Source organism: Salvia hispanica, chromosome 2 (assembly GCF_023119035.1).
Source record: "Salvia hispanica cultivar TCC Black 2014 chromosome 2, UniMelb_Shisp_WGS_1.0, whole genome shotgun sequence".
NCBI lineage: Eukaryota > Viridiplantae > Streptophyta > Magnoliopsida > Lamiales > Lamiaceae > Salvia > Salvia hispanica.
In genome coordinates this window covers 27,601,406-27,626,477 of record NC_062966.1, presented here as the reverse complement: position 1 = coordinate 27,626,477, position 25,072 = coordinate 27,601,406, and the positions used below count along the sequence as shown (strand labels likewise).

Below are 25,072 nucleotides of genomic sequence, written 5' to 3'. Positions count from 1 at the left end.
TATGTTTCAATAATTCCAATTATTTTTCCCAAATTTAGTGGCTTATGAATCCCATTTCTAGTAGTACTAGTTTTATAATAAGATAAGAGTGAAATGAGTTAGTGGAATGTGAACGTTGACCTCTTGCTAATTGATTATGAATAGCTTTATCAAGCTCTGAAGCAAATTATGCAAAGGGTTCTAATTCTGCAAATTGCGCCATTTCCAATTTTAGCTTACTGGATACTTGAAGTCAACTTACTATTTATAGTCTAAGAGTGAAAGTCAACAATTAATGGGAAACGATGAAATTCGCAAAAAAATATTTCCTCCGTTCCATAGTAATGGAGGCGTTTCTTTTCGTCACAGAGATTAAGAAAAAATTGTGTTAGATGAATTAAGTAAAGGGAGAGTAAAGTGGAAAATGAAAAAGATAGAGAGATGAAGAGAGAATAAAGTAAGATAGAATAAAGTAGATGTGGAAAATTATGGACTTTTATTAAAATGAAAATGACTCTATTATTATAGAACGTACTAAAATGGCAAAATGACTCTATTACTATGGAACGGTGAGTTTATAAAATATGCAATATATAGATTTTACTATAGTTAAAATATAATTTAAATAAGAAATAATGAGAGAGTAATTAAAATATTGACTTCCTAATTATTCTGGATGCCACCAGTCCGTATCTAAAAGAAAAGGACGTGCAGATGTGGACTACACCCCGCGTTGGGCTAAAAATTAAATAGTGTACGACAATATTCATCCAAAAAAGTTGGACTAAAATTGGTGGTCATAATTAAAAGTTGGGCTCTTTAAAATAGAGTGTACAACAATATTCATCTTATAAATGGAGTAAACATGAAACATCTTACTTTTACATGGAGGAAAATGACCAAATGTGTTTAAAATATAATGTCCCATACAAATTGAATTACAATGTGTCTCTTTCATAATATTAAGGAAACATATAAAACAACATAAAATTGAAAGAAACACCAAAACAAAGAAATATGGTCTTTAAAAGCATTTATGTATAGTACTACTATCCACGTCCCTGAAAATTTGTCTCATTTTTCCATTTTCGCCTGTTCCCCAAAATTTGTCCCACTTCACTTTTACCATTTTTGGTAGTGGACTCCATATTCTACTAACTCATTCCTACCAAAAATGGTAAAAATGAAATGGGACAAATTTTGGGGGACGAACGGAAATGGAAAAATGAGACAAATTTTGGTGGACGGAGTAGTAATATACTCCCTCCGTTCCATAGTAATAGAGTCATTTAGCCATTTTGGTACATTCCATAGTAATAGATACATTTCTCATTTTAGTAAAAGTCAACACATTCCCCACCTACTTTACTCTCTCTTACTTTTTTCTCTTTTTATCTCTTTACTTTTTTTCATTTTCCACTTTATTCTCCCTTTACTTGTCTTACTTAATACATTTTTTCTTAATCTCTGTGCCGAAAAGAAACGTCTTCATTGTGGAGGGAGTATAAAAGTAGGACCCATAATTCACTAGCTTTTTCAACTCACTTTTCGTTACATTTTTCAAAACTTGTGCCGGATCAAAAAGAAACAAATTTCGGGAGATGGAGGTAGTAATAATCAAACCACAACATGCATCTTGTTTTACTTTTACTAATGCCAACAGTTGTATACATCAATGCCAGCTAATGCATTCAAAGACATCAATGCCACCTAAATTAAGCATCTCAATCCATACCTTTATTCAAAGTGCAAATCAGTATGTATCACGAATCCAAAGAACTTTATTCCAAAGTTGTTTAAAATTTAGAGTAACAACATTTAATTAAAACCTTTGTCATTTTGGGATGTCCTTTAAAAGTAGACCAATTCTATTTAAGGAAATATTTTTTTCTTTAATGAGATTGGTTTCATTCTCTACTAAAAAATTCCAATATCATTGTTTCTTTCTATCTCTTTTTACTTTACTAATTGTGCATTAAAATCTTTGTCATTTCAAATATTGTCTTTTTTTTTCATGAACTTAGGGCATTAGCAATAAGATCCAATCTCCGGAGCCCATCTCAGAGCCTATCTCCATTTGGCCCATTTCAAAGCATGTCTCCATTTTTTTCTGCCACGTCAGCAGGCCCATCCCAGTGTCTATCTTCCTACAAAGAGAGCCCATCCCAGAGCTTATCTCATTTCCACATCATCACTATTTTATTTCACTCTTTTAATTTTTGCTGATGTAATAATAATTAAAGACATCGTAAAATATACGACAAAAAATATATTTCATTTTAAAAACTAAATAAAGCATAAATGTCTAAATACTATAAATAAAATTACATAATAAATTCATTCTTCGATGTATTACCGTCGGTGAAATTAAACATTTCTAGTGAGAAAAATTATGAAATAAAGAAGGATGTGTGTGTGTGAAATGAAGAGGATTGAGGTATTTATATAGGAGAACAAAATTAAAAAATTAATTAAAAAAAATGAAAATTGGCTCCGCCATCGGCCCGAGCCTCTGGCCTATTGCCGGCCAATGCGGAGCCGATAGGGGCATCGGTTGAACCCATTTATCGGCCGAAGGGCGGAGGTGTTGGAGAAGGCCGATCGGCCCTCCCTCTGCAATGGAGGCCGATCGCCGGCGATGTGGTGGCCAATCATTGCTAATGCCCTTAGAGAGGATGTCAGTATCTAATTATTAGGCCTATTTTTCGTACGGATAACAAGGCCTATTTTTCGTACGGATATTAATTAATGTGTTCTCAGTGAAATAGACGCGTAACATAATTATTTTGCGTAACGTGACACTGACACAACTACGTCAACCTCAAGAGATATTTGATGGAAACGATATAAGCATGAATACAAAGAGGCTCCAAATTGTTGCATCATTTGCATATAGTTAAAAGTGCTACAAAAACTCAGTTAGGCTTTTAGTCCTATGTTAAATGTTTGGTTGTTGGAGGGACATTAATTCATGAACATTGAACACGAACAAAAAAGTAGGCCATCTACCCTTCCTCCTTTAGATGCTACTCCCTGCATCTCGCTTAAAATAATATGTTTTCTTTTATAGTTTGTCTCAACTAAGATGACATATTTTCTTTTTTAGTAATTTTCTCTTTCCAATGAATACACTCAACTATTTTTTCTCACTCTTATTAAAATACTCATCTTTCTTTATCTCTCTACTTTAACACTTACACCCATCTTCTCTCTCTCCAATAAAACACTTTAACCAATAACTCTTAAAATCCTGTGCCGGCTAAGCAATGTGTCATCTTAGCCGGGACTGAGTGAGTACTGGCATATTTAAAAATTATTAATTTAATTTAAAATATTGAATGCATTGGATAAATACTTTTTCATCCTATAAATATATGAATAATTTGCATTATTGTACATCTCATAAAAATTTCAACAATTTTTTTGGCACTTTTAAATATCAATTTTTAATATATCAATTTGAAATATTCACTTTTTTCATGAAAAATGAAACGTTTTTTTTTCTTTTTTAGATTGTCCCATAAGTGAAATATTTCCTAAAAACTGGGAACACCATCATCACTTTTTCTTTCACTAACTTTATTTTCTCTTCACTTAACTCACAGAACAATATTGTATAAAATATCGTGTTGAAAATGAATGTTTCATATTTAATGGGAGAGAGAAAGGAATATTTTGACTATCAACATTTATTTTATATTTATTTTACTAAATAATACTCAAAGTGAGATATTTTCATATTTTATGGCTAAAAATAGGCTGTTTCTTCATCTATAATGCAAATAGACTTAATCTTATTTCTAGAGATTTTTTCATATTTTTATGGGACTAATATAGTTTAAATAGAAAAGTTTATCCCAGAAGACTAGCTATTTAGGAGAGAGATTATATTTAATTAATAAATTTCACAACAATGTCCTTCCACAAACTATGTAAGCATCAGTATCCGTAACAATCAACCCTCCTTCGGATATTGCACAAAACCACGTTGGTAAAGACAAGTCTTTTTTGCCTGACCAAACCGCTCAGAGTGGCTCGCCGGTCATTACTGGTTCCTTTTATTGGACCACCACTTTGAATCGGCTCTCAAACACCTCACTGATTACAACCACGTTGGTCACAGTGGTTTTCTATAAGCCACCAACCACTTCGAGTCTTTATTAGTGAAAGCATCAACATGTAACATAATCAAATACTAATAGGAAAAACTAGTCCATTAGTTAATCTAAAAATCCAATACTAGTTATCCTTCACAATTGATGTGATATTAGCTTCCAAAAGAGTAAAATTTCCTACTACCTCCGTCCACGAAAATTTGTCCCGTTTTTCCATTTCCGTCCGTCCCCCAAAATTTGTCCCATTTCACTTTTACCATTTTTAGTAGTGGACCTCATATTCCACAGAGGGGTGGGTAAACGGTTTTCGGTTAATCGGTTAACCGAGAACCGAACCGAAACCGGTCGGTTATCGGTTAATCGATAACCGACATTTACGGTTATCGGTTCGGTTCCGGTTTCCACTAACTCATTCCTACTCACATTTTATTATAAAGCTAATATATAAAAGTAGGATCCACAATCCACTAACTTTTTCAACTCACTTTCCATTACATTTCTTAAAACCCGTGCCCGGTTAAACCGGGACGAATTTTCGTAGACGGAGGTAGTACTATTATATGAAAAACTCAATTTTACATTTATTGTATATATTGGATTAAACCATTTGAATAGTACTCTTGTCAAATATGATTTGTCCATAACTTAAATTCAAAACACAGCCTTGAAATTAATAACAAGTTTATCCATAAAATGAAATATACATAAAAAGTGCTAAAACAATAATGAAGACTTGAACGTACACAAATATTATTAAAGGAAGGGCCTTTTTCTTTTTCTCTTTTCTTTTGCTTTTGCTTTTTGAGAATGATATATATAGAATTAATTCTTTAGGAAGTTTGTTTCTAAAACGTGTTTCTTTTTCTCTTTTGTTCAACCTCTGCACTACTGATTATATTAACCAGCATATTTTGAAGCATATATATTTAATGACACAACGGTTATAGTAATATTTTTAATGTTGAGGAATAGCATTTTTCAAAACATAGAAATACCGAACCAAATTAATCTCTTCAAAGCATATAATATAGGGTGTTTCTGGTAGAAAATAAATGCACGTGTAATCGTGAATATAAACGAAACGAATACATAAAATGTTTGCCTGATTTGATAATATATGTATCTACTTCTAGGAACGATGTCAACATATTAAACCTAAAATACATCATGCTTAAAACTCCTTTATTTTTCCACTTCATATCTTCTTCAACACTCGTTTACACATGGGAGTAGAAAGCTTTTCTTTATTCTAAATACTTGACTTCGCAAAGAATTAAAACCATTAGTTCTTGAAGAAATTTGTAAATTGAGTAGCTATTTTTGAAAATAAAAAAGTAATTTGCTTGTGTCCCTTCTTTCTAAGTAATGATTAAATTGGGAGGAATATTTTGGCGGACCACTAATTATTAGAATATCTTTTTCTATCATCCCAAAAATTGAAACAACAAATTTATTTTCCCTAAAGCAAAAAACTCTATAAAAGGGAGATTTGGTAGATAAGTTGTGTAGCTACTTCTTGTTGTTCCCTTTCTCAATGGCTTCCACTGGCATTCACTTCACACTATCTGTATTCCTACTTGGATTGCTAATTGTCACCTCCCTTGATTTCACAGGTATATTTCACACAAGTTGTTTAGCAAATTTTTCCTTTGGGTCGGTCGGAAATGTCATGTCCGCCCTTGATCTGTAAATTTGAGGTTTTTTTTTAAAAAAAATTATAAAAATTACAATTTCACCACTATTAAACTAATTAAATTAGCTTTTAGCAATTTTTTTAAAAATTATGTTCTGAATTTGTCAATGCATCTAATGCACATAATGTGCATTGACGATAGTGAAATATGACCGATAACTGATTTTACGTTCTCACGAAAAATGCAGTTGGTCAAGTTGGTGTGTGTTTCGGAAGGCTGGGCAACAACTTGCCCAGCGTTCAACGAACACTAGCTCTCTACAAAAAAAACAACATCCGGAGAATGAGGCTCTACGACCCCCACCCCCCCACCCTCCGCGCCCTCGCCAACACCGGCATCCGCCTCATGCTCGGGGTCCGCGACGACCAGCTCCGAGACCTCGCCAACTGCCCCGACGCCGCCACAAACTGGGTCCGCACCAACATCCTCCAGTACCCCAACGTCACATTCCGCTACATCGCCGTAGGCAACGAGATCGACCCCGAATCCGCCCTCGCCCCCTTCGTCCTCCCCGCGATTCAGAACATCTACCGCGCCATCCGCACCGCCGGCCGCGCCTCCCAAATCAAGGTCTCCACCTCCATCCGTACGGATCTTCTAGAAAGATCTTATCCTCCGCAATCAGGAGTGTTCAAATGCAGCGTCAATTGGTACATTAGGTAATGTGGAACAACTATTTTCAATGCTTTTACTTTTTTTTTTCTTTACATTAACTTTCTATAAAATCAAAATATAAGTCTTGTTCCACTTTTCAATTTTTTTATATTTTAATTTTAAGTAATTAGCATTGTCACATTAATACGCATTTGTCTTAGAAACCTTCTATTCTATTGGTCTCCATTATGTGTCCCAATTTTTCATTTTAGTCTGTTTCATATTAATTATCGCACTTCATTTTTGCTATTGTTGGTAATGACATATGCCACTAACTCAATCTCACTTACATTTTACTATAAAACTAATATTATATAAAAATGGGACTCACATCATACTAACTTTTTCGATACACTTTATATTCCATTTCTTATAAAAACCCAGCCGAATCAAAGTGGGATACATATTGGGTGACGAAGGGAGTAATTTTTAGTGACGAAGGGAGTAATTTTTACTTTTTCTTGTCTTATATATTCCTCATATTTTTTCTTGTCTTATTTTCTTTGAATTTCTCATTCTTTTCATGTTATGTTCTTGTGAAAGATGGTATGGTCCCTCACTGTAAAATTTTTGGGTCCCCATTGAATTCAACTCACCTGACCAAATTTTGTTACTTTACGTTGAATATGCCGATCATCGAGTTTTTTTTAAGGGATACACAAAAGAAATGCCCCAACTATTTCGGGACTAAGGAGTATTTTTAAGTCACTTACATTAACATATTAACACTCATTTATCTTAGAACCTTCTATTCTGGCGGCCTGAGTTCGAGTCCTAGTGCTGCAAAATTTTAATTTACTAGTATAAATTTACTTGTCTTATGCTCTTGTGTATATGGTTTGGTTCTATATTTTTGGGTCCGCCACTGAATTCAGGTTATCAGAATTTGACCAAACTTCGTTATTTTACGTTGAATAGGCCGATCATCGAGTTTCTAAGGGATACACAAACAACTCTTCTCGTCAACGTGTATCCCTACTTCGCCTACCTGAACGATCCCAAGACTATCAACCTCTCATACGCGCTGCTGCAGCCCAACAGCGGCATCATCGCCGGCGGCGTCTACTACGACAACCTCTACTACGCGATCCTAGACGCCGTTGACGCGGCCATGGAGAGGATCCTCACTGCCGTTCCAACGCTTTTCTCGGTGCTTTCCGATGAGGAGATGAAGGCTGGCGGGTCGGGTAACCCGGGCGGGACAGGGTCGGAGACGGGCTGGCCCTCGAAGGGCGGAGGTAACGGGAAAGACTACACCACAGCTGATGGGGATGGGCCTATCCACACCGTTGAAAATGCGAGAATTTACAATAATAATTTGATGCGAATTGTTAAGAGTGGGACCCCGAGAAGGCCGGGCCGGCCTTTGGAGACGTACATATTTGCGATGTATGATGAGAATCTGAAGCCCGGCCCGGCCTACGAGAGGCATTTCGGGATCTTTCTTCCCAACGGACAACCCAAATACCAGCTTGGTTTTCGTTAGCAGTGTCGAATTGTTATTGTTGTTAGTTGTTTATTATTTTTCTAAGTAGTGGAAAAATTGGTTTATGACTTTAATTCTAGTAGAATAAATTGTTTGTGTGGTGTGATAAAATGAAGACAGTTTATACTTTATAGTGTGATTTTAAATTAATTAATTTGATTGAGTGTATTGTGAATGAAGTAAGTATCTCACTTGTATTGATTTATATTGATGCGAAAGTGAAAGCAATGTGGCTCTCACCTTATGACAAACATGGATTTTGCATAATTTGTATAATTGACATTCAAATTGAGTCGAATATAATCCTTAAAAACTTGCAAATCTGTGTTTGTCAGGAATTAATAGATTTTGTGAATTTGCATCATAATTTAGTTAAATCTTAGTTAGCATTATTAAATACTATAGTTCACACATGTCCGCTGGAGCCAAAATATAATTACTCACTCCATTGACCAATAACGGTTCTGTTGAATTAAAGGACCAAATAGTATTGGGCTGAATTAAATTCAAGCCCAAGTGTGAAATAAGTTGGGCCAAGTCATTGAGCGGCCCAGTCATCCGTTTCACTTATCTTACCTCGCTGATGGCCGCCACGTGTACACTCCACACATATCCTAAGTGGGACTGTCCTATTTAGGGTGTGTTTGTTGTGTGAAGGTTAATTCATCTTCATCCTCGTTAGACTATTCACTCGCTCTCTCTTTCGTTCTCTCGTCGTGAGATGTTCTCTGCCTTCTCTATGGAAACTTCTTTCTCTCTCTTATTCTGATAGTCTTCTCCGATCATTATCTTGCTTTTTAAGTGAGATTGATTGGTGTAATCGCCAGCAACCGACTTTTGGTTCTTGAGTTAGTGGAACGTGGAACCTACTTACTATTTATGGTAAAAATGAAGTGTGACTCTTAATTGGGGATGAATCGAAATAGAAAAGTGTGACTCTTAATTGGGGATGGACCAAAATGAAAAAGTGTGACTCTTAATCGGGGACGGAGAGAGTATCAGTTATGGTTGGTGACTTGGATATTTATAGTTGAATCGTGCTAGATAAACTTTTTAAGTTAGCTAGTGAATTTCAAAATAAAATTGAACAGTAATTAATAAATTATAAACATGACAAAAAAATTCTTTATTTTTTCTTTATTTTAACTATTTTTAATTATTATTATTATTATTATTATTTTATTATTATTATTCCATCCGTCCCACAAAAGATCACACTTTCCTTTTTAGTTTGTCCCACAAAAGACGTCACATTTCCCTTTTTGGAAAAAGTTTTCTCTCACATGAATATAAAAATTACTCCCTCTGTCCCAAAAAATATGAAACATTTGATTTCCGGCACGAGATTTTATGCAGTGTTGTTTTGTGAGTTAATGGAGAGAGAATAAAGTAAGAGAGAGGGAAAAGTAGAGAGGGTGGTGTTTCTATTTTAGGAAATGTTTCACTTTTAGTGGGATAACCCAAAAAGGAAAACGTTGCATTTCTAATGGGACAGAGGGAGTATATTTTCTCTCCCCATTTAACACACAAAACAAAACCTCCTAAAATCTCGTGCTATTTTTAAAGTATGCCAACTTTTCTGGGACGGAGGGAGTATTATTTCAAAATGAATGCAGAAAGTGAAACACCTTTGTTAAAGCGGAACTGAGTGAGTAACTCATATTCGATCAAATTCACTCCCCTTGATTTCCCACCGTGGACCACGTAGCCTGCATATAGACGAGCTTGGAACAACCTCTAAGTATAGGTGAATTTTCTACACCTGATATTAAATGTAGAAATTTGGCCATCCCAATTGAAATATTGAATATAGAAAAGAAAATCTACTAACATACTATGAAGACTATTAACTTATTTAACTAATGTGACCACCCACATATAGGTGAATTTTCTACACTTTATATTAAATGTAGAAATTTGGCCATCCCAATTTAAATGGAGTATTGAATATAGAAAAGAAAACTACTAACATACTCTGAAGTCTGTTAACTTATGCATGTGACCACCCACTCTCTGATATACTCTACTTTTGACTTCCCGCCACCACTTTTACTAGTGATAAATTACTCCCTTCTTCAGTAACATATCTAGAAATTTCATATTGGATGTACAATAAATTATAAATTTAGCTTAAAATTTTAAATTTCAATCGATTTTTTTCAATCATCTCAAATTTTTTTGGGAATGAGTCCCTTCATTGTGTATAAAAGAGATTATTTTTAGGCATTATTACTAGAAAATTTTTCTCTATTAAAAATGGAGGTTCTTCAATATTTATATAACCAAGAGTTAATTTTGGTTTGGAGTAAGTTTCAAATATTGAAACTAAACATTAGTTAGATAAATGGAGCAAAAAACGCACCATATAGATTCCGAACCCTGGTGCCGCTGTGCAAATTAAACTGAACCCCTTTGTTCTTATGTGTATCTACCAGTGCCTTCGTCCTTTATTTAAAGCCTTGGTTAGACTTTGCACAAATTTTAAGTAATGTAAAGGAAAATCGTAGAAAAAGTTGAGAGAAATGTATGTCCCACTTTTATATAATCCATCAATCCCAAAAAAGTAAGGACATTTGAGACGGCACGAAAATGAATGCATTATTCGTAAAGTAACAGAGACGTGGCGAAGAGTAATTGAAATAGTGTAAATGGATAGTGAGATCCATATTATTATTAGGTAGTGTTTAATGGTGGGCTCTAGTGGTATAAGTTATAAATAAATTGATGTACTATATAAGTAATTAGTTTAGGAGAACTTTCCATAAGTGAAAGTAAGATATTTTTTATAAGATGAAATGAATATTAGTTTTATGAGATCATTTAATCGTTAACAAAATTATTATTATATGAAAAACAATCACTTTTTCTTGGAGTTTATAATGAGAAAGTCCTAACACATTTTTTTCTTTTATGTGGTTGAGTTAAATTCTCATAGTCAGACTCATTTATGACCTATTAACTCTATTCGCATAAACAAAAATGTACCACATCGAGTTATTTTTATTGACATTGACAAAATTGTGCCAATAACTCCTTTAAATTTCAAAGCCATTCAACTAGCCTAAATTGAACTACTAATACATAATGACTACTAAATTCCAACCCCGGTTAGAGCCATGGTCTAACCTACCCGATAAAGTCGTCTTTGTCACCGGCGCATCCTCAGGCCTCGGCCTCGAATTTTGCCTCGATCTTGCAGCCGCGGGGTGCAGGATTGTAGCGGCTGCACGTCGGACCGATAGGCTCGAATCCCTTTGCGATCAAATCAACAAAATGGATGGTCTAATTGATGGAGTGACCGATGGCGGTTCGCATCGAGCGAAAGTTGTGGCACTCGATGTCACTGCGGCCGTCCCGACAATCTAGGCCGCCGTAGATAAAGCATGGAATGCATTCGGACGTATTGATGTATTGATCAATAATGCTGGTGTAAGAGGTTGGTATTTCTTACTCTGATATATTAGCTATCAATTAATTATTGACATGATCGTTTTGTATAGTCTATAATATTATGAGGAGTAATATATAATGTTGGTACCATGAAATTAGCTGAGTTTGTACCATACGTTGTGTTTCGTTCATAAATTAACTAATTTTATAAATATACTACTCCCTCCGTCCCCGAATAAGAGTTACTAATTTTCATTTTGGTCCGTCCTCAATTTAGAGTAGCACTTCATTTTTATATTAATGGTAAGTAGGTCCCACATTTCACTAACTCATTTCACTCACATTTTATTATAAAACCAATATAAAAAAGTGGGTCTCACATTCCACGAACTTTTTCAACCAACTTTTATTTACATTTTTAAAACCCGTGCTCGGTCAAAGTGTTACTCCTAATGGGGACGAAGGGAGTAATTCTTTATCGAATTATGGTTTTTCGATGGTATATCGGCCGTTCTATCAAAGTGAACCCCGCCTTTTAAAAACACATTTAACTCAAAATTTTACTATAAAAGTAGGACAACATTCAATAACTTTTTCTATTAAATTTTTTTTATAAAATCGAATAATTTTTTAATGTGAAAGAAAATCTTTTTCAACAAAGAAATGTAATATCTTTTGCAAGACTAATAAAAAAAAGAAAGTGTGACATAATATATCTATTGTGAAATGGTTAGAGTAATTGTATATTTACATGAGTGAATCAATATATAAACCTATTGGTTTTCGCAAATTTGTAATACTAGGGCAAGTTAAATCTTCACTGGAGATCTCCGAGGATGAATACAACAATACAATGAAAACAAACTTGATTGGGTCTTGGCTCGTCTCCAAATACGTTGGTACTCGGATGCGCTCCGCTGGCCACGGTGGCTCGATCATCAACATCTCATCCTTGTCCGGCCTAGGCCGAGTAGAATGGGATAACGGCGTCGCCTATACTTCGTCAAAAGCTGGCCTTAACTACCTGACTAAGGTTCATTTTTTCAATTCAATCAATGCAAAATAAATTTATCAAATACTTAATTAGCTAGTTGGATTGATTAATTTCGACAGGTGATGGCACTAGAATTGGGAGCTTACAATATAAGGGTGAATGTAGTAGCTCCTGCACTTTTCAAGTCGGATATAACAGAAGGCCTTTTCCGTAAAGAAGGGCTTGAAAATAGTGTGAAGAAACTAGTTCCACTAAAAACACTTGGAACGACAAACCCAGCACTTACATCTTTAATTTGATTCGTTACTTGATTCATGATTCTTCCAACTATATTACTGGCATTATCTTCATAGTTGATTCGGGTGCAACTCTCCCGGGCTTTGCGATCTATTCGTCCCTTTAACGCGTGTTCATCCAGACCTACGGTGCATGCATCTTATAAGTTCTATTAGGCCCATATATCATGGACACAAAAAGCCCACATTTGTGCGATGCATAGTACGTAGATGAGTTTGATGTAACAAAGTCCTTGTAAACAGTCTGCAATATAAAATGTCAAAACCATTACATAATAATTTTCATACACAAAAATAAACATTAATTACATATCCAAGATCAGATCCAAATTTTGAGTCTCTTGTGAGCCTAAATTGTAGCACCCGCTTCTTTTATTTCTTTTTATATATGTTAACGTCGAACTAGAAATCTATCGTTCTCTTGTTTCGTGAAAATAAATGGAACTCGAGCCTTTGATGAACTTAATAGTGTAATTTGCAAGTAAAAGCTAAAGTAATCAAATGAACTAAACAATTGGACTTTGCTTTGTAAAATATCACGAATTTGCGAATAGAATTTTCGAAAACAATTAACGAGCAACTAACGTTCAAATGCTTCAATACATAGGACAAAATTAGCTACTGAACAACGAAAATATTTATATACATACATATATGTTACATGGAGCAAGTCCTCAAATAAAGGAGACAAGAAAAGGAAAGGATAAAATGTGCATTAATCGAATAGAATCGGTCTCTCCTCCCGGGCCGATAGTCGCGGCCCGTTTTCCGGTCAGCCGTGGGCCGAGGTATCAACTGTTCCAGACAGCCAGCAGCTTGGCAACCAAGCTTGTCTCGACCTGCAAGGTAGAAGTCAGTTCTTGTCTACTAAGGAACAAAAGAAAACAAAAAAAAAAAGAAAAAAAAAGAGGGGACTCTTACCTTAGGGATGGAGACAACCTTCTTTAGTTATAGATGACCCAAAGAATCACCATAAGAGGAAAGTCAGCCCTGCAACACCCTTGGCACAACAGCCACCTGCTCACTGCACAATCAAACGATTCAAATTGCTAGCCAAGTACTAGATACCCATGTAATGCCAAATTGCAGCCAAGAAGGAGGGGCAATGGGATCATTAAAGTGGGATTTTCTGCAGCATAACAACAAGTGATACAACAGCCCCATTTAATTCCCCATAATACACCACATTTTGCCTATAAAATTTCCTCCACAACACATTCAACTTCCTTTCACACACACTTCAAAATCTCAGCATAAACCGAGAGTAGAGGGTGGAACAAGTGGAGAAAAGCATCAAAGACAGCCTCTCCTTCGATTTTCCAGAGGTAATACACCTCCATCTTCCTTCCCCAATAGCTTTACATATCATCATATAGAGGCACTACAACTTAGGAAGCACAATCAAAATAACACAAGCACACTCTCTGCCCTTGTTTAGAACATCATGCTAGCTCAAGGATGTAGAATTTGCTAGAGAAATCTCATGACAGTAGTAGCATTCTTAAAACTTAACACATAAATGGAACAAGAGCACAATAGGCTGCCCTCATGCTAAATTTCAGTAGCAAACTATAACCGTTTCAAAATCAACACTTTAGCCCAAAAATCAAGCTCATTCCAGTGAGCAAATTCTTATCTCAGAAATCACAATCTCAAATCACAACAATCAAACGTCTCCAACATAGCTACTGCCCAAATTCTTGAACAAAGTACTAATAAACAAAAGGGGTGAAAGGACTTAGCTTTTACGATTTGCACTTGGGTTGCCCGATCGGGACGGTAACGGAGGATTGCAAGGCGGCACTACTCGCTGAAACTGGAGGCGAGGGCAGCCGCGGGAACATCCACGGCGAGCCTAAGCTCCTGAGGTGAAGAGGGCAGCGGCGAATCGCCGGAGAAGACGAGGAAGGAGGCGGAGATGGGCTGAGCGGCGCCGAACAACGCGGCGGGCGGCAGCCCTGCTCGTCGGGCAGCCGAGGATGAGAGCGGCCGCGAAGCGGCGGTGACGGATGGCGGCGTTGGCGACGGGCGAGGTGGCGTTACCGCCGAGAGAGAAGAGGGAGGAGAGATTAGGGTTGGATGTGTTTTGATTTGGGGATGGTTGTTCTAAGAAGAGAGTGAGACCGAGGATGGTGAGGGAGAAGCATCAAGTCCCCGGCGGCGCAAGGGAGGCGCCGACCGGAGCAGCTAGCGGCGGAAGGCGAGGAGGCGCCGCCGAGCTCTCTCTCCGTTTAGGGTTTCGAATTAGGGAATTAGGAATGAGGGAGGGCCGATTGTTTTGTGGAGTAATTGGGGCTTCTCCTTTGTTTTCTTTTTCCAATTGGGCCTCTCTTTACTTTTGTTTTGGGCCTCAATTTAATCAATAAGATGGGTTAGTGGTGCAAGTTTTAATTTGGGCCACTAATTAAATTAAAGAAGGAACCTAATTAAATCATGGGCTTTTCAATGTTATGGATTTAATAATTAATAGCCCGCAAATAAATTTCATGAGGATAAGTCGTTTTTCTTCCGGAATTTAGTATGAGTGCTCAAATAATTAATTTTAAGAAAATACGATACGCTAACAATGAGTAGACCTCGAGCCTAATTTTTGGTACTTAAATAAATGGCATAGGAGGTAGCACCCTCTAGTTAAGCGAATAATTTTTCTAATTTAATTAAATCTACTGATTTAATTAATACTCAAGAATTCTAGAACTCTTCTAGAAAATTTAGAGGAAGAATAAAATGATCACGCACTTAGGATGCATTCATGTTTAAGCTTAACGGATATCTCAAAATCTAATTAAGTATCATTTTATTTCCTAAAGGGACGTCTTCGAACGTCATCTAAGACCAAGTTAAGGAAATTTCGGAAGGAGCTTTAGCTTTTGAGGTGGGCATTCTTTTAAAACGTGTTTTTAGTATGAAAATGTGATTCTTTGCTCAAGTATGTTGTCATGCCATGTTTTGTTTTATGATTACCTATCTGCTTGGCTATGCCAAATCAAGTTAAATCGAATTCGGGTCCCAGTAGGGCCGCAAACCCTACTCGGACTAGTGTACACATAAGGGGATCGTGAGCTAACAAAAGGGGTTGGCCGGTCCAGTGACCGTCGTGGAATGTGGCCACATTCCCGGTTCACACAAGGTTCAGATATGGTATATCTATGTTACGTGATTGCGCAATCAAAATCTTTACAAAAGGAAAAGTATTTAGTGACACGGGTCCTTTAAGTAAAACCCCGTGATCACTCAACTGTGGCATTGACAATTAAAGATAGAACTATTTTTGGCAATGTGCCCACTGAGTATATCAAATACTCAGCCCTGCATGTTATTTTCAAATGTGCAGGTTGAACGTGGACGAGCAGGCGAAGGTGTTGGGACAAGCATATTAAATAAGTAGTTAGGTAGCCCAAAGTAGCATGTCTTCATACGTGCTATTTTGTCTTGGACTCTTCCGCTGCAAAAACCTAGAATTATGTACTAGCAAGCTTTGAAATTAGTCTTGTTACTCTGATCACGTTTTGACTATGTACCCATATGCCTTTGATACTTTTGATTTGAGTGATTTCATCCTTTTTGTGTTGTCCCTTGATGTTTGAGATTTGTTTAGTCACGAAATAGCTACGCTCACTAGCACTAGGGAGTTGTGGTCGTGACATAAATTTTGAAGAATGTATATACTACACTTTTCAACAATGTGAGATATGGATAATTCGGAAGGCCTCTCTCATGTTCATGCATGTATGATGTATTACAAAACCTTATTAGTACAAAGATTTAGTGATTCATTTGATTATAAATTGTACTATAAAAGAGCTGTTATTATTATAAGTTGATCCATATGTAATTATCAAATATAAGAAGCTAAATCTTTGTTTGAATATAGAATTTGTATTTAGTACATACCCGAATTAAATTTCCACAGTTACATAGAGGAGATGATGGATGTGTCCAACATAATATTTTTCCTAACTATGCTTAGCAAATATTTGTGCCTAGGTCGATTTACCATTCTTTTTTTACTTGAAATCTATGGCTCTACTAAATCGTCATAATTCATTGTGGTTACTATTTTCACCTGTATGCACGTACGTAATGTACATTGACGATAGTGAAATATGACCGATACTGATTTTACGTTCTCACGAAAAATGCAGTTGGTCAAGTGGGTGTGTATTTCGAAAGGTTGGGCAACAACTTGCCCAGCGTTCAACGAACACTAGCTCTATACGAAGAAAACAACATCCGGAGAATGAGGCTCTACGATAGTGGGAACTATAATGCAAACCTTTTCCATATCGATTTATCTGAACAGATTTTTTGCTTTATATAATCTTATAACATCCGTGTGAAATCATTGTCATTGCTGTATTAGTGTTGGTGTCGATGGCGATAAAATCCTTCAAAATATCAACACAAGAAAACAAAAGAATGATAGTACTACATGATATCTAGGAAATTAGATGATGGGATTGATAAGTTGCTTGGACACCTCATTTTAGTGCAGTTATATTTCCATAACTTTACTATGAATACACACTTCCTCAAAGCTTAAGTTTTATTAATAGAATTAATAATTGGTGTTTAGACATAACATTATTCACAAGTTAACATAGGACCACAATGGCATCATGGTTGATTAGTGATAAGTCGTATTCTAAGCCTTGGTTACTGGTCAGTATGTCGTGAAATGCATGTATTATCTGCAAAATAGTTGCTCAAGTGTGCAGGATTAAGGGATCCAAGTCAGTAGGAGACGATTCAGGTGAGGCAAGTGAAAAGAGCGCTAGAAGGGTGCAATACTGACCAGGATGCATGCCGGAGAAAAGGCTCGAGATGGAGAAGAAGGATAGCTGGGATGATCATTAACAAGGGCAGAAAAGTCAAATCGTGAAGGAAGTCTACCATAAAAGTAAGGGCAAGCCTCCCTATAAAAGAAGCCACTTGGAGAGAAAAAAGGGGAGTTCGGTTCGGAGTTCCCAAGCTCTCGGTTCTCATACACACTTAGTAGAATTCTCTCTAGAAGATCAATCCTTCAGCATTATCCAATCTCTCGTTCCTCGCCACAGCTATGGTCACTTGACGTCCAAGAGTCTGCCGGAGAAATCACCGTTCTACCGTTCCAGCCAGTTTGCCGTAGTAGTATAGCAGTATCATCGCCCGGAGTGGCAAAACAATCGTTATTTTGCTTTCTATTTTAATCTTTACCTGTTTTTATTGTTGGATTCGTTGCAAACATTTATCGTTGTTTCCTTTTGAAGTACTTTGTGAAGATCCAAACGTTTAAGTTATGAAGTTTCTATTTCGTATGTCGCTTTGGTTCGAGTTTGCTTCATTCTGCCTAGGAAAGTTAGATCTAGTCGTTGCTTTTAATTTCTATGTGTTTTCTTATCCAGAGTTGTTGATCTAAGGTTGTAGTTATGTTTCAGTTCTAATTTTCGTGCATGAGTCTTTTGTTCTACATTGTAATCACCACCTTGCATGTTAGTCAGTAGAGGTAAACTGCAGTTACGCCGTTCATCTTAAGTTTGAGCATTTTAATCAATGGATCTTGAGTTTGAAGTCATGAATGTGAGTTTAATCATGGAGTTGTGTTCATATGATTTCTGTTAACGCTTGGTGAAGAAGAAAACGTCAAAATCAACTTTAGTCTTGGACCACTTTTACTTTTAAGTTACTTTTGCTTTTGTTCCCCACTTTTCAGTTGTACCTTCCAGACCTGTCAGAAAGCCAACCAGCCACCGAGATATACCTTGTTGTCTAAATTTCCTCTTTTAGTAACTGTCTACTTTTCACATACCTCTGAGATACCTTGTCCCCTATTTTCACGAACACAACCACATGCATGTTATTTTCACGCCTACTAGTCGGTAGAGTACCATCTTTATTTCTTGCCTAGGTAAAGTCTCAATCCAAGCGTGGTAGCTAACCAAAAACACCCACGAATGTCACCGCAGTTATCCGAACGTGTCCATCCTTGTGGGATTCGACCCTTACCTCCATTATACTAATCAGTAGAAGTGGGTTGAGAAAACTTGTTTGAAACCAGATTCGATTTTCGTGCCAACGACTCAGCTAGGTCGGGAATATTATCCTGATCAGTTGGATACACTCTTGCAGTTACACACTTGACTGAAACCTGTACCTTTCAATTAGGCATGTTTGTGTGGTGTTTGTCTATGTTAAGAAGAATTTAAATTAGTATATCTAGTAATAAATGTTTTGATATAGTGAAAATTTTCACAAGCTTCAAATACATTTTATCTTTTTAATGCATCAAACTACTTACAGCACTCATCAACAAATTCACTGAACATTTATCCCTTCTCTTCACTTTGCTAAGTGGCTAAAAAAGACAAAAAATTCAAATCCATTAGTTGTAAAGCTTATTGCTTACTGGAATTCTGGCTTTGATCTTTTGTAAAGCAGCCACCACTTGCATCATGTTGACTCTTTCCTCTGGTGAATAGGCCAAACATTTCATTGCCAAATCAAAAACAGAGTTCACACATTCCAACTTCGTAGAAAATTTTGAATCTTCTCTAGATACCAAACAAGGAGCCACAATTGGGCCTATTGCATTTTCTTTCAATGCATTTTCCACCCACACCTTTATGCTCATTTCGCCTTTGAACATATCGTCTGTCGGCCTTTTACTTGTAAACATCTCCAACAACAATATCCCATAACCGTACACATCCCCGCTCGTGGAAATCCTTCCTTCTGATCCAAACTCTAATAGACCATCCATAAAAAAATTAAGTAACATAGTATATACTTTATAAAAGAAGTATTGAAGTATTAAAATGCATCACCTGGTGCCGCATAACCAACAGTTGCCATGTTAATAGTGTGAACTGCAACCTCGCCATTCTCAAAAAGCTTCGAAATGCCAAAATCACCAACATGAGCAGTCATATCTTCATCGAGCAACACATTGTTCGGCTTTATATCACAATGAACAACTGTGTATGTATGATCATGATGAAGATATTCCAACGCCAACGCCACATCTATGGCTATGTTCACCCTCTGCATCAAATCAAGAAACTTATCCGAATGCAACCATTTCTCCAAGCTTCCATTTGGCATGTACGCAAGAATCAACGCTTTGAACTCGGGGTTACTACAACAACCAAGAATCTTCACTAAGTTTCTATGTCGAATGCTGCTCAGTATCTGGCTCTCAGTCTCAAAACTCTTGGCAGCTCCTTCCATCTGCAAGTTGAACACTTTCACTGCAACTTCCATTCCATCCGCAATGGTCGCTTTGAACACCGACCCCATGCCTCCTCTCCCAAGCAAATTCGTCTCACTGAAGGAGCTTGTCCCACTCTTGATCTCCCTCTCAGAAACTATCTTCCATCCAACACCCACTGTCAGGACCTCACCAGAAGGCGGCGGATTCTTCTGTTTCCGCCGCCATATAAAGACAATTACCACAGCCACAATGACCATAGTTACAATAAAAGCAGGAACAATGTATTTCATCACATCCCAAACACTCTTTGATGCCGGTTTCCCACAAGGCGACACTTGGAACCGTGCCACACCGCAGAGAGCAGAGTTGTTTAGAAAAGAATCAGCACTGAAGTTCTCAAACGAACCCTTGTCCGGAATCTCCCCTTCCAGTCTGTTGTCGGACACACTGAAACGTTTGAGACCGAGCTTTGTCAGCGAATCAGGTATCGAGCCAGAGAGATGATTTTTCGAAAGATTCAACTCGATCAAGCCTCTCATATCTCCAATAGATCGAGGGATGGATCCATTAAACGTGTTACTAGATAAATTAAGGGACTCAAGTGAGCGACAACCACTGATTGTGCTTGGAATGTGCCCGGAAAACATGTTACCAGACAAGTCAATTTTACTAATAGCCTCCAAATTTTTGATCTGGTCTGAAATATGACCACTCAAATTGTTTGAAGACAAGTCTAACTCTATGAGATCCTTAAGATTGAACATGTTAGAAGGAAGTGTGGAATTCAGCTTGTTTGAGGCCAACGAGACTAGTCTCAACGATCCGATTTCTCCCAAGCATTCTGGTATTGGACTGGTAAGCATGTTATTACTCAAATACAAATTTCCCAAACTACTCATTCGACAAATATCGCGCGGGATGTATCCTTGCAACTGGTTAGAATCGAGGTACAACTTCGCGACTTCATTCAGTTTCCCCACTGTTTCCGGAATGAATCCAATGAGTTCATTTTTAGACAAATCCAAAGTCTGTAAACTGGTTAAGTTTCCGATCCCGGGAGGAATGACACCTCTGATACTGCAGTTAGCAGCTGCAAACGTGACAAGAGAAGTAGAAAGATTCCCAACTGAAGCTGGAAGAACACCATTCATGTAAGGATTGTCTAGTATTTGTAACGCAGTTAAATGTCGACAGTTAGTTAAAGAAGTCAGAAATGTGAGCTCTTGATTAGGAGATTTAGCTCCTGTCAAATTATTTTCCCAGAGGCGAAGGGCTTGCAGCTGTCTTAGATTCCCAAAGTCGGGGATGGAACCAGTGAATGAGTTTCTGTTCAATTCTATAATAGTGAGCTGAGAAGCATTGGCGATGGAGGTTGGGATTTGGCCGGTAAGTCTGTTGAAATATAAGAAAAGCATTTGGAGTTTGAGAAGCGAGCGCCCCATGTCCGGAGGAAGTGTGCCGGAGAATAGATTCTGTTGAAGGGCTAAGATCTCTAGTGATGAGATGTTGAAAATGGAAGGAGGGATGCTACCATTCAAGAAATCATTGAAAGGAACTGCAAAAACCTTTAGCTTTGCTAGCTTACCAAACTCTTCTGGCAGCTCACCTACCATATGTATATGATTCAACTTATTTGATAGTACTGCGACTAATAAATTATACTCCCTCCGTCCCACTTAAAGTTATACATTCGGCACGTGATTTTGCAAGTGTTGTTAATTGTGTTAAATAACGAAAGAATGATAGTGTTTGATTTTTATAAACGTGTCATTCCCGAGAGGAAAAATGTATCATTTTAAGTGGGACGAAAGGAGGGAGTAGTTTATAAAATATCCAAAATGTATATATTGAATCATATGTAAACATACCTGTCAACTTATTGTAAGCCAAATCTATTGTTGTTATGGAAGTTAGGTTCCCAACTTGCTTTGGTATGGAACCTGAGTTGAACATTAATTAATAAGGTAGACTTAATTGAATTCTTGTGAGATCAATGAAACAGAGAATATTGAGGTATATGTACACAAAAAACAAGACAATCTGGTTTCATAGGTATATATTAATGGGCGGACCCAAGTAGTAGTATGGAGGGACTTAAGCCCTCATTAAAATTATTTTTTCAACTTTTTTCTATTAAATTTTGTTAAAATTTATTCAAATTTAATATAAATTATGTGTAAAAGCCCCTATAAATAATCTAAATAACCTAAAAAATACTTTGAAATAAATTTTATAAATTATAGCCCTATTGATATTTATTTCTGCGTCCGCCTGTATATTGATATAAATTATGAAGTGGGTCCCATATTATTCCACATTTTAATAAATAAAAAAGACTATTGGAATATTAAAAATATCAAGAAAATATTTTTATGAGTCGCAAAAAAGAATACCTGTGAAGTTGTTCGTGGTAAGATAGAGCTCTTCAAGATTGGTTGAGTTGTAGAAAACTGGGATACTACCAGACAAACTATTGTTGGAAAGATCCACGGATTCAAGAGAAGAAATATTGAAAATAGAGGATGGAAGATCTCCTGCTCAAAATACAAAAATTAAACAAAAGCATTGGGGTGGGTGGGTGACACAGTTATTACTTTTATTTTTGTATACTTATAGAATACTTATAAAATTAACATAATTAACAAAGGGAAGTTGTTAAAAATTCTAGAATCTTTTGTTTTAGAAGATGGATAGGAGAATAAGATTGGCAGAGCATATTTGATAGTGATTGGTGTTATTTAAATATTAATAGTATTGTGCGAGTTGCATTTATGAATTAATAAAACAAACGTGAAATCAGAAAAAAACAAGAAAATTTTAAAAAATTTATGAATTCCTTTAAAATATAGACTTTTGGAAATGACACAAATTTTATAAGTATGAGAAAAAACAAAAAAATAATTGAAATAGTACAGTGAATAACGTAACTCACATATCAAATAGCACCAAAATATCAAGAAATAGTTACCTCCGTCCTCCAAATATTGTCCCACTTTGACCCGGCACACATTTTAAGAAATGAAATGAAAAGTGAGTTGAAAAGGCTAATGATTGTGGGTCCAACTTTTATATATTAGTTTTATGATAAAATATGAATAGAAATGAGTTAGTGGAATATAAGGTCCACTACTAAAAATGTTTTTGGTAAAAAGTGAAATGGGACAAACTTTGGGGACAGACGGAAATGGATAAATGAGACGGAGGTAGTATTAATTAAGCATGTTTATTGTTACCTTGAAGAAAGTTTGAATACATAAACAAAATCCTTAGCATTTTCAGATTTTCGATTCCTACCGGAATCTTCCCACTGAATCCGTTCTCCGACAAGCTCAGCCTCTCCAGCTTCGTACAATTGTACAATCTCGCCGGAATTTCCCCACTAAGTCGATTTTCCGAGAAATCGACTCGCCGGAGCTCCGCCGCATCACCGCCGCAGATATCATCCGGCAACGCTCCCGACAGTTCATTAACACTCATATCAATCTCTACGAGCAACGACATGTTGTTGAAGATACGCGGGATTCTCCCCGAGAATCTGTTGTTACTGAGAAGTATTTGCCGGAGTTGAGATAACCCTCCGATCGCCGGCGGTATTTCTCCGGCGAGGTCGTTGCTTCCGACGTTTAACACCTTTAAACGTCGCAGTTTAGAGAGCTCGGGGGGTAAGGCGCCAGTGAAATTGTTGGAGCTGACGTCGAGAGACTGGAGGAACGTTAGGTTTCCGAGATGGGGGGTGAGGCTTCCCCGGAGGGCGAGGCTGGAGAGGTTGAGGGCCGTGACTCGGTGGTGCGTGGCGCTGCACGAGACGCCGGTCCAGTTGCAAAGAGGGGTGTTTGGGGACCAGTTTGTGAGGAAGGTTGAATTAGGGTTATTGAGTTTGATGGCATTTTTGAAATTAAGCAATGCTTCTTGATCTGTTGTTGTGTTTGTGGATGAGGTTTGTGTGAAGAGGCTGATTGGTATGAAAAGAATGATGAGAGAATAGGAGGGAAAGGTGTCCATTTGTTGAGGTGGAATGATGTATGTGTTGGTGATTATGGTGTTGTGTTGTATTTAATGGTAGAGGCAAAAGTAAGGATGTGGAAAGGGTAGCTTTCTACTTTCCTCAACCATTATTAGTGATGAAAATGAGCAATCCATTTACTTTTGTATGAATTGGCTCCACCACTTGTGTTTACTTCAAAAAAGTAATTTTGCATGTGGGGCTCCAATTTTATGTGTAGTGTGCAAATCATTAAGATTTGAAGGAAAAGACATGAATGATGAATTAATTACAATTTGTGAATTGACACCATAATGTAGTTATGTCTTAATTAAGATAATTAAATTAGTTCACACTTGTAGATGTCCTGCGGAGTCAAAATATACTCTCCGTTCCCTAGTTCCCTGCTGATTGGTTTCTTTTCGGTATGGATATTAAAAAAAATGTTTATTGTGTTTAGTAGAGTCAAAATAAATTAAGAAAGATGAAGAGAGAATAAACTAGAAAAGTACTCCCTTCGTCCCTCTTAAAATGACACGTTTTCCTTTTTAGTTTGTTTCAACTAAGATGACGTATTTCCTTTTTTGGTAACTTTTTCTCTACAATTAATACACTCAACCACTTTTTTTCACTCCTATTAAAATATCCATCTTTCTGTATTTCTCTACTTTAATACTTACACCCACCTTCTCTCTCTCCAATCAAACACTTTAACCAATAACTCCTAAAATCCTATGCCGGCTAAGTAATGTGTCATCTTAACTGGGACGGAGGGAGTAGTTATTTTAATTTTTTATTAAAATAGAAATGACTTAATTATTTTGGAACTTCCTGAAATTAAAAAAATACTGAATTAATAGGAACGGATGTAGTAGTTATTTTACAGTATCTTAAGTCAAATTGGAGTCAAAGGAAAAAAAATAAGCTCTTGAAGTGATATAGAACAAACATTAGATATTCGAAATATACATTGGATCTGGTCATCTGGATGCCTATACATTAATTAATAATGCTCAAGAAATGTTTTTCACATTTATTGTGCAACTGAGTAGACCTAAACCCTAAACAACAGGGTTCATGCATGTGACGAGTACCATACAATTTCGACAACTACTAACAATCTGCCTTAAAATTAATGATCGAAATATTCCTCTACACTTAATGATTTTTTCATGCCATGCATAAAAAATATTCGAATTTAACATACACATTTGATTTTCCGATTTATTTCCATAGTTTTTAATAGACAAAACACATCCTTAAGTCCTGATTGTACTTTGATTGTTTATTTCA

The 25,072-nt window shown here is 36.6% G+C and overlaps 2 protein-coding genes, 1 long non-coding RNA gene and 1 pseudogene across 4 annotated transcripts; 2 read left to right on the top strand and 2 right to left on the bottom strand.

Annotated features, from left to right (window-relative positions):
- The first annotated feature begins 1,580 nt into the window (after positions 1 to 1,580).
- Positions 1,581 to 12,715, top strand: LOC125206657 (annotated as a pseudogene).
- LOC125204306 (glucan endo-1,3-beta-glucosidase-like) lies at positions 5,619 to 8,082 on the top strand. Of its 2 annotated transcripts, XM_048102912.1 has the most exons (4): positions 5,619 to 5,707; positions 5,976 to 6,447; positions 7,361 to 7,786; positions 7,856 to 8,082. In XM_048102912.1, exons 1-4 carry the CDS (start codon positions 5,629 to 5,631, stop codon positions 7,926 to 7,928), a joined length of 1,050 nt encoding a protein of 349 aa, XP_047958869.1. In that variant the 5' UTR covers positions 5,619 to 5,628; the 3' UTR covers positions 7,929 to 8,082. The 2 variants fall into 2 exon arrangements, with proteins under 2 accessions (XP_047958869.1, XP_047958868.1); XM_048102911.1 differs by having other exon boundaries at positions 7,361 to 8,082.
- Positions 12,716 to 13,304: 589 nt separating the features above from the next.
- Positions 13,305 to 14,872, bottom strand: LOC125208146. The gene is made up of 2 exons (XR_007174062.1): positions 13,530 to 14,872; positions 13,305 to 13,447 (listed from the first exon to the last, which is right to left on the bottom strand). It is a non-coding gene; the product is annotated as an uncharacterized LOC125208146 (long non-coding RNA).
- Positions 14,873 to 18,804: 3,932 nt separating this feature from the next.
- Positions 18,805 to 23,808, bottom strand: LOC125207589 (probable LRR receptor-like serine/threonine-protein kinase At3g47570). The gene is made up of 5 exons (XM_048106989.1): positions 23,031 to 23,808; positions 22,191 to 22,331; positions 21,666 to 21,737; positions 19,412 to 21,403; positions 18,805 to 19,331 (listed from the first exon to the last, which is right to left on the bottom strand). The coding sequence occupies exons 1-5, from the start codon at positions 23,797 to 23,799 to the stop codon at positions 18,970 to 18,972; spliced, it is 3,336 nt and encodes a 1,111-aa protein (XP_047962946.1). The 5' UTR covers positions 23,800 to 23,808; the 3' UTR covers positions 18,805 to 18,969.
- Between the last annotated feature and the right edge of the window lie 1,264 nt (positions 23,809 to 25,072).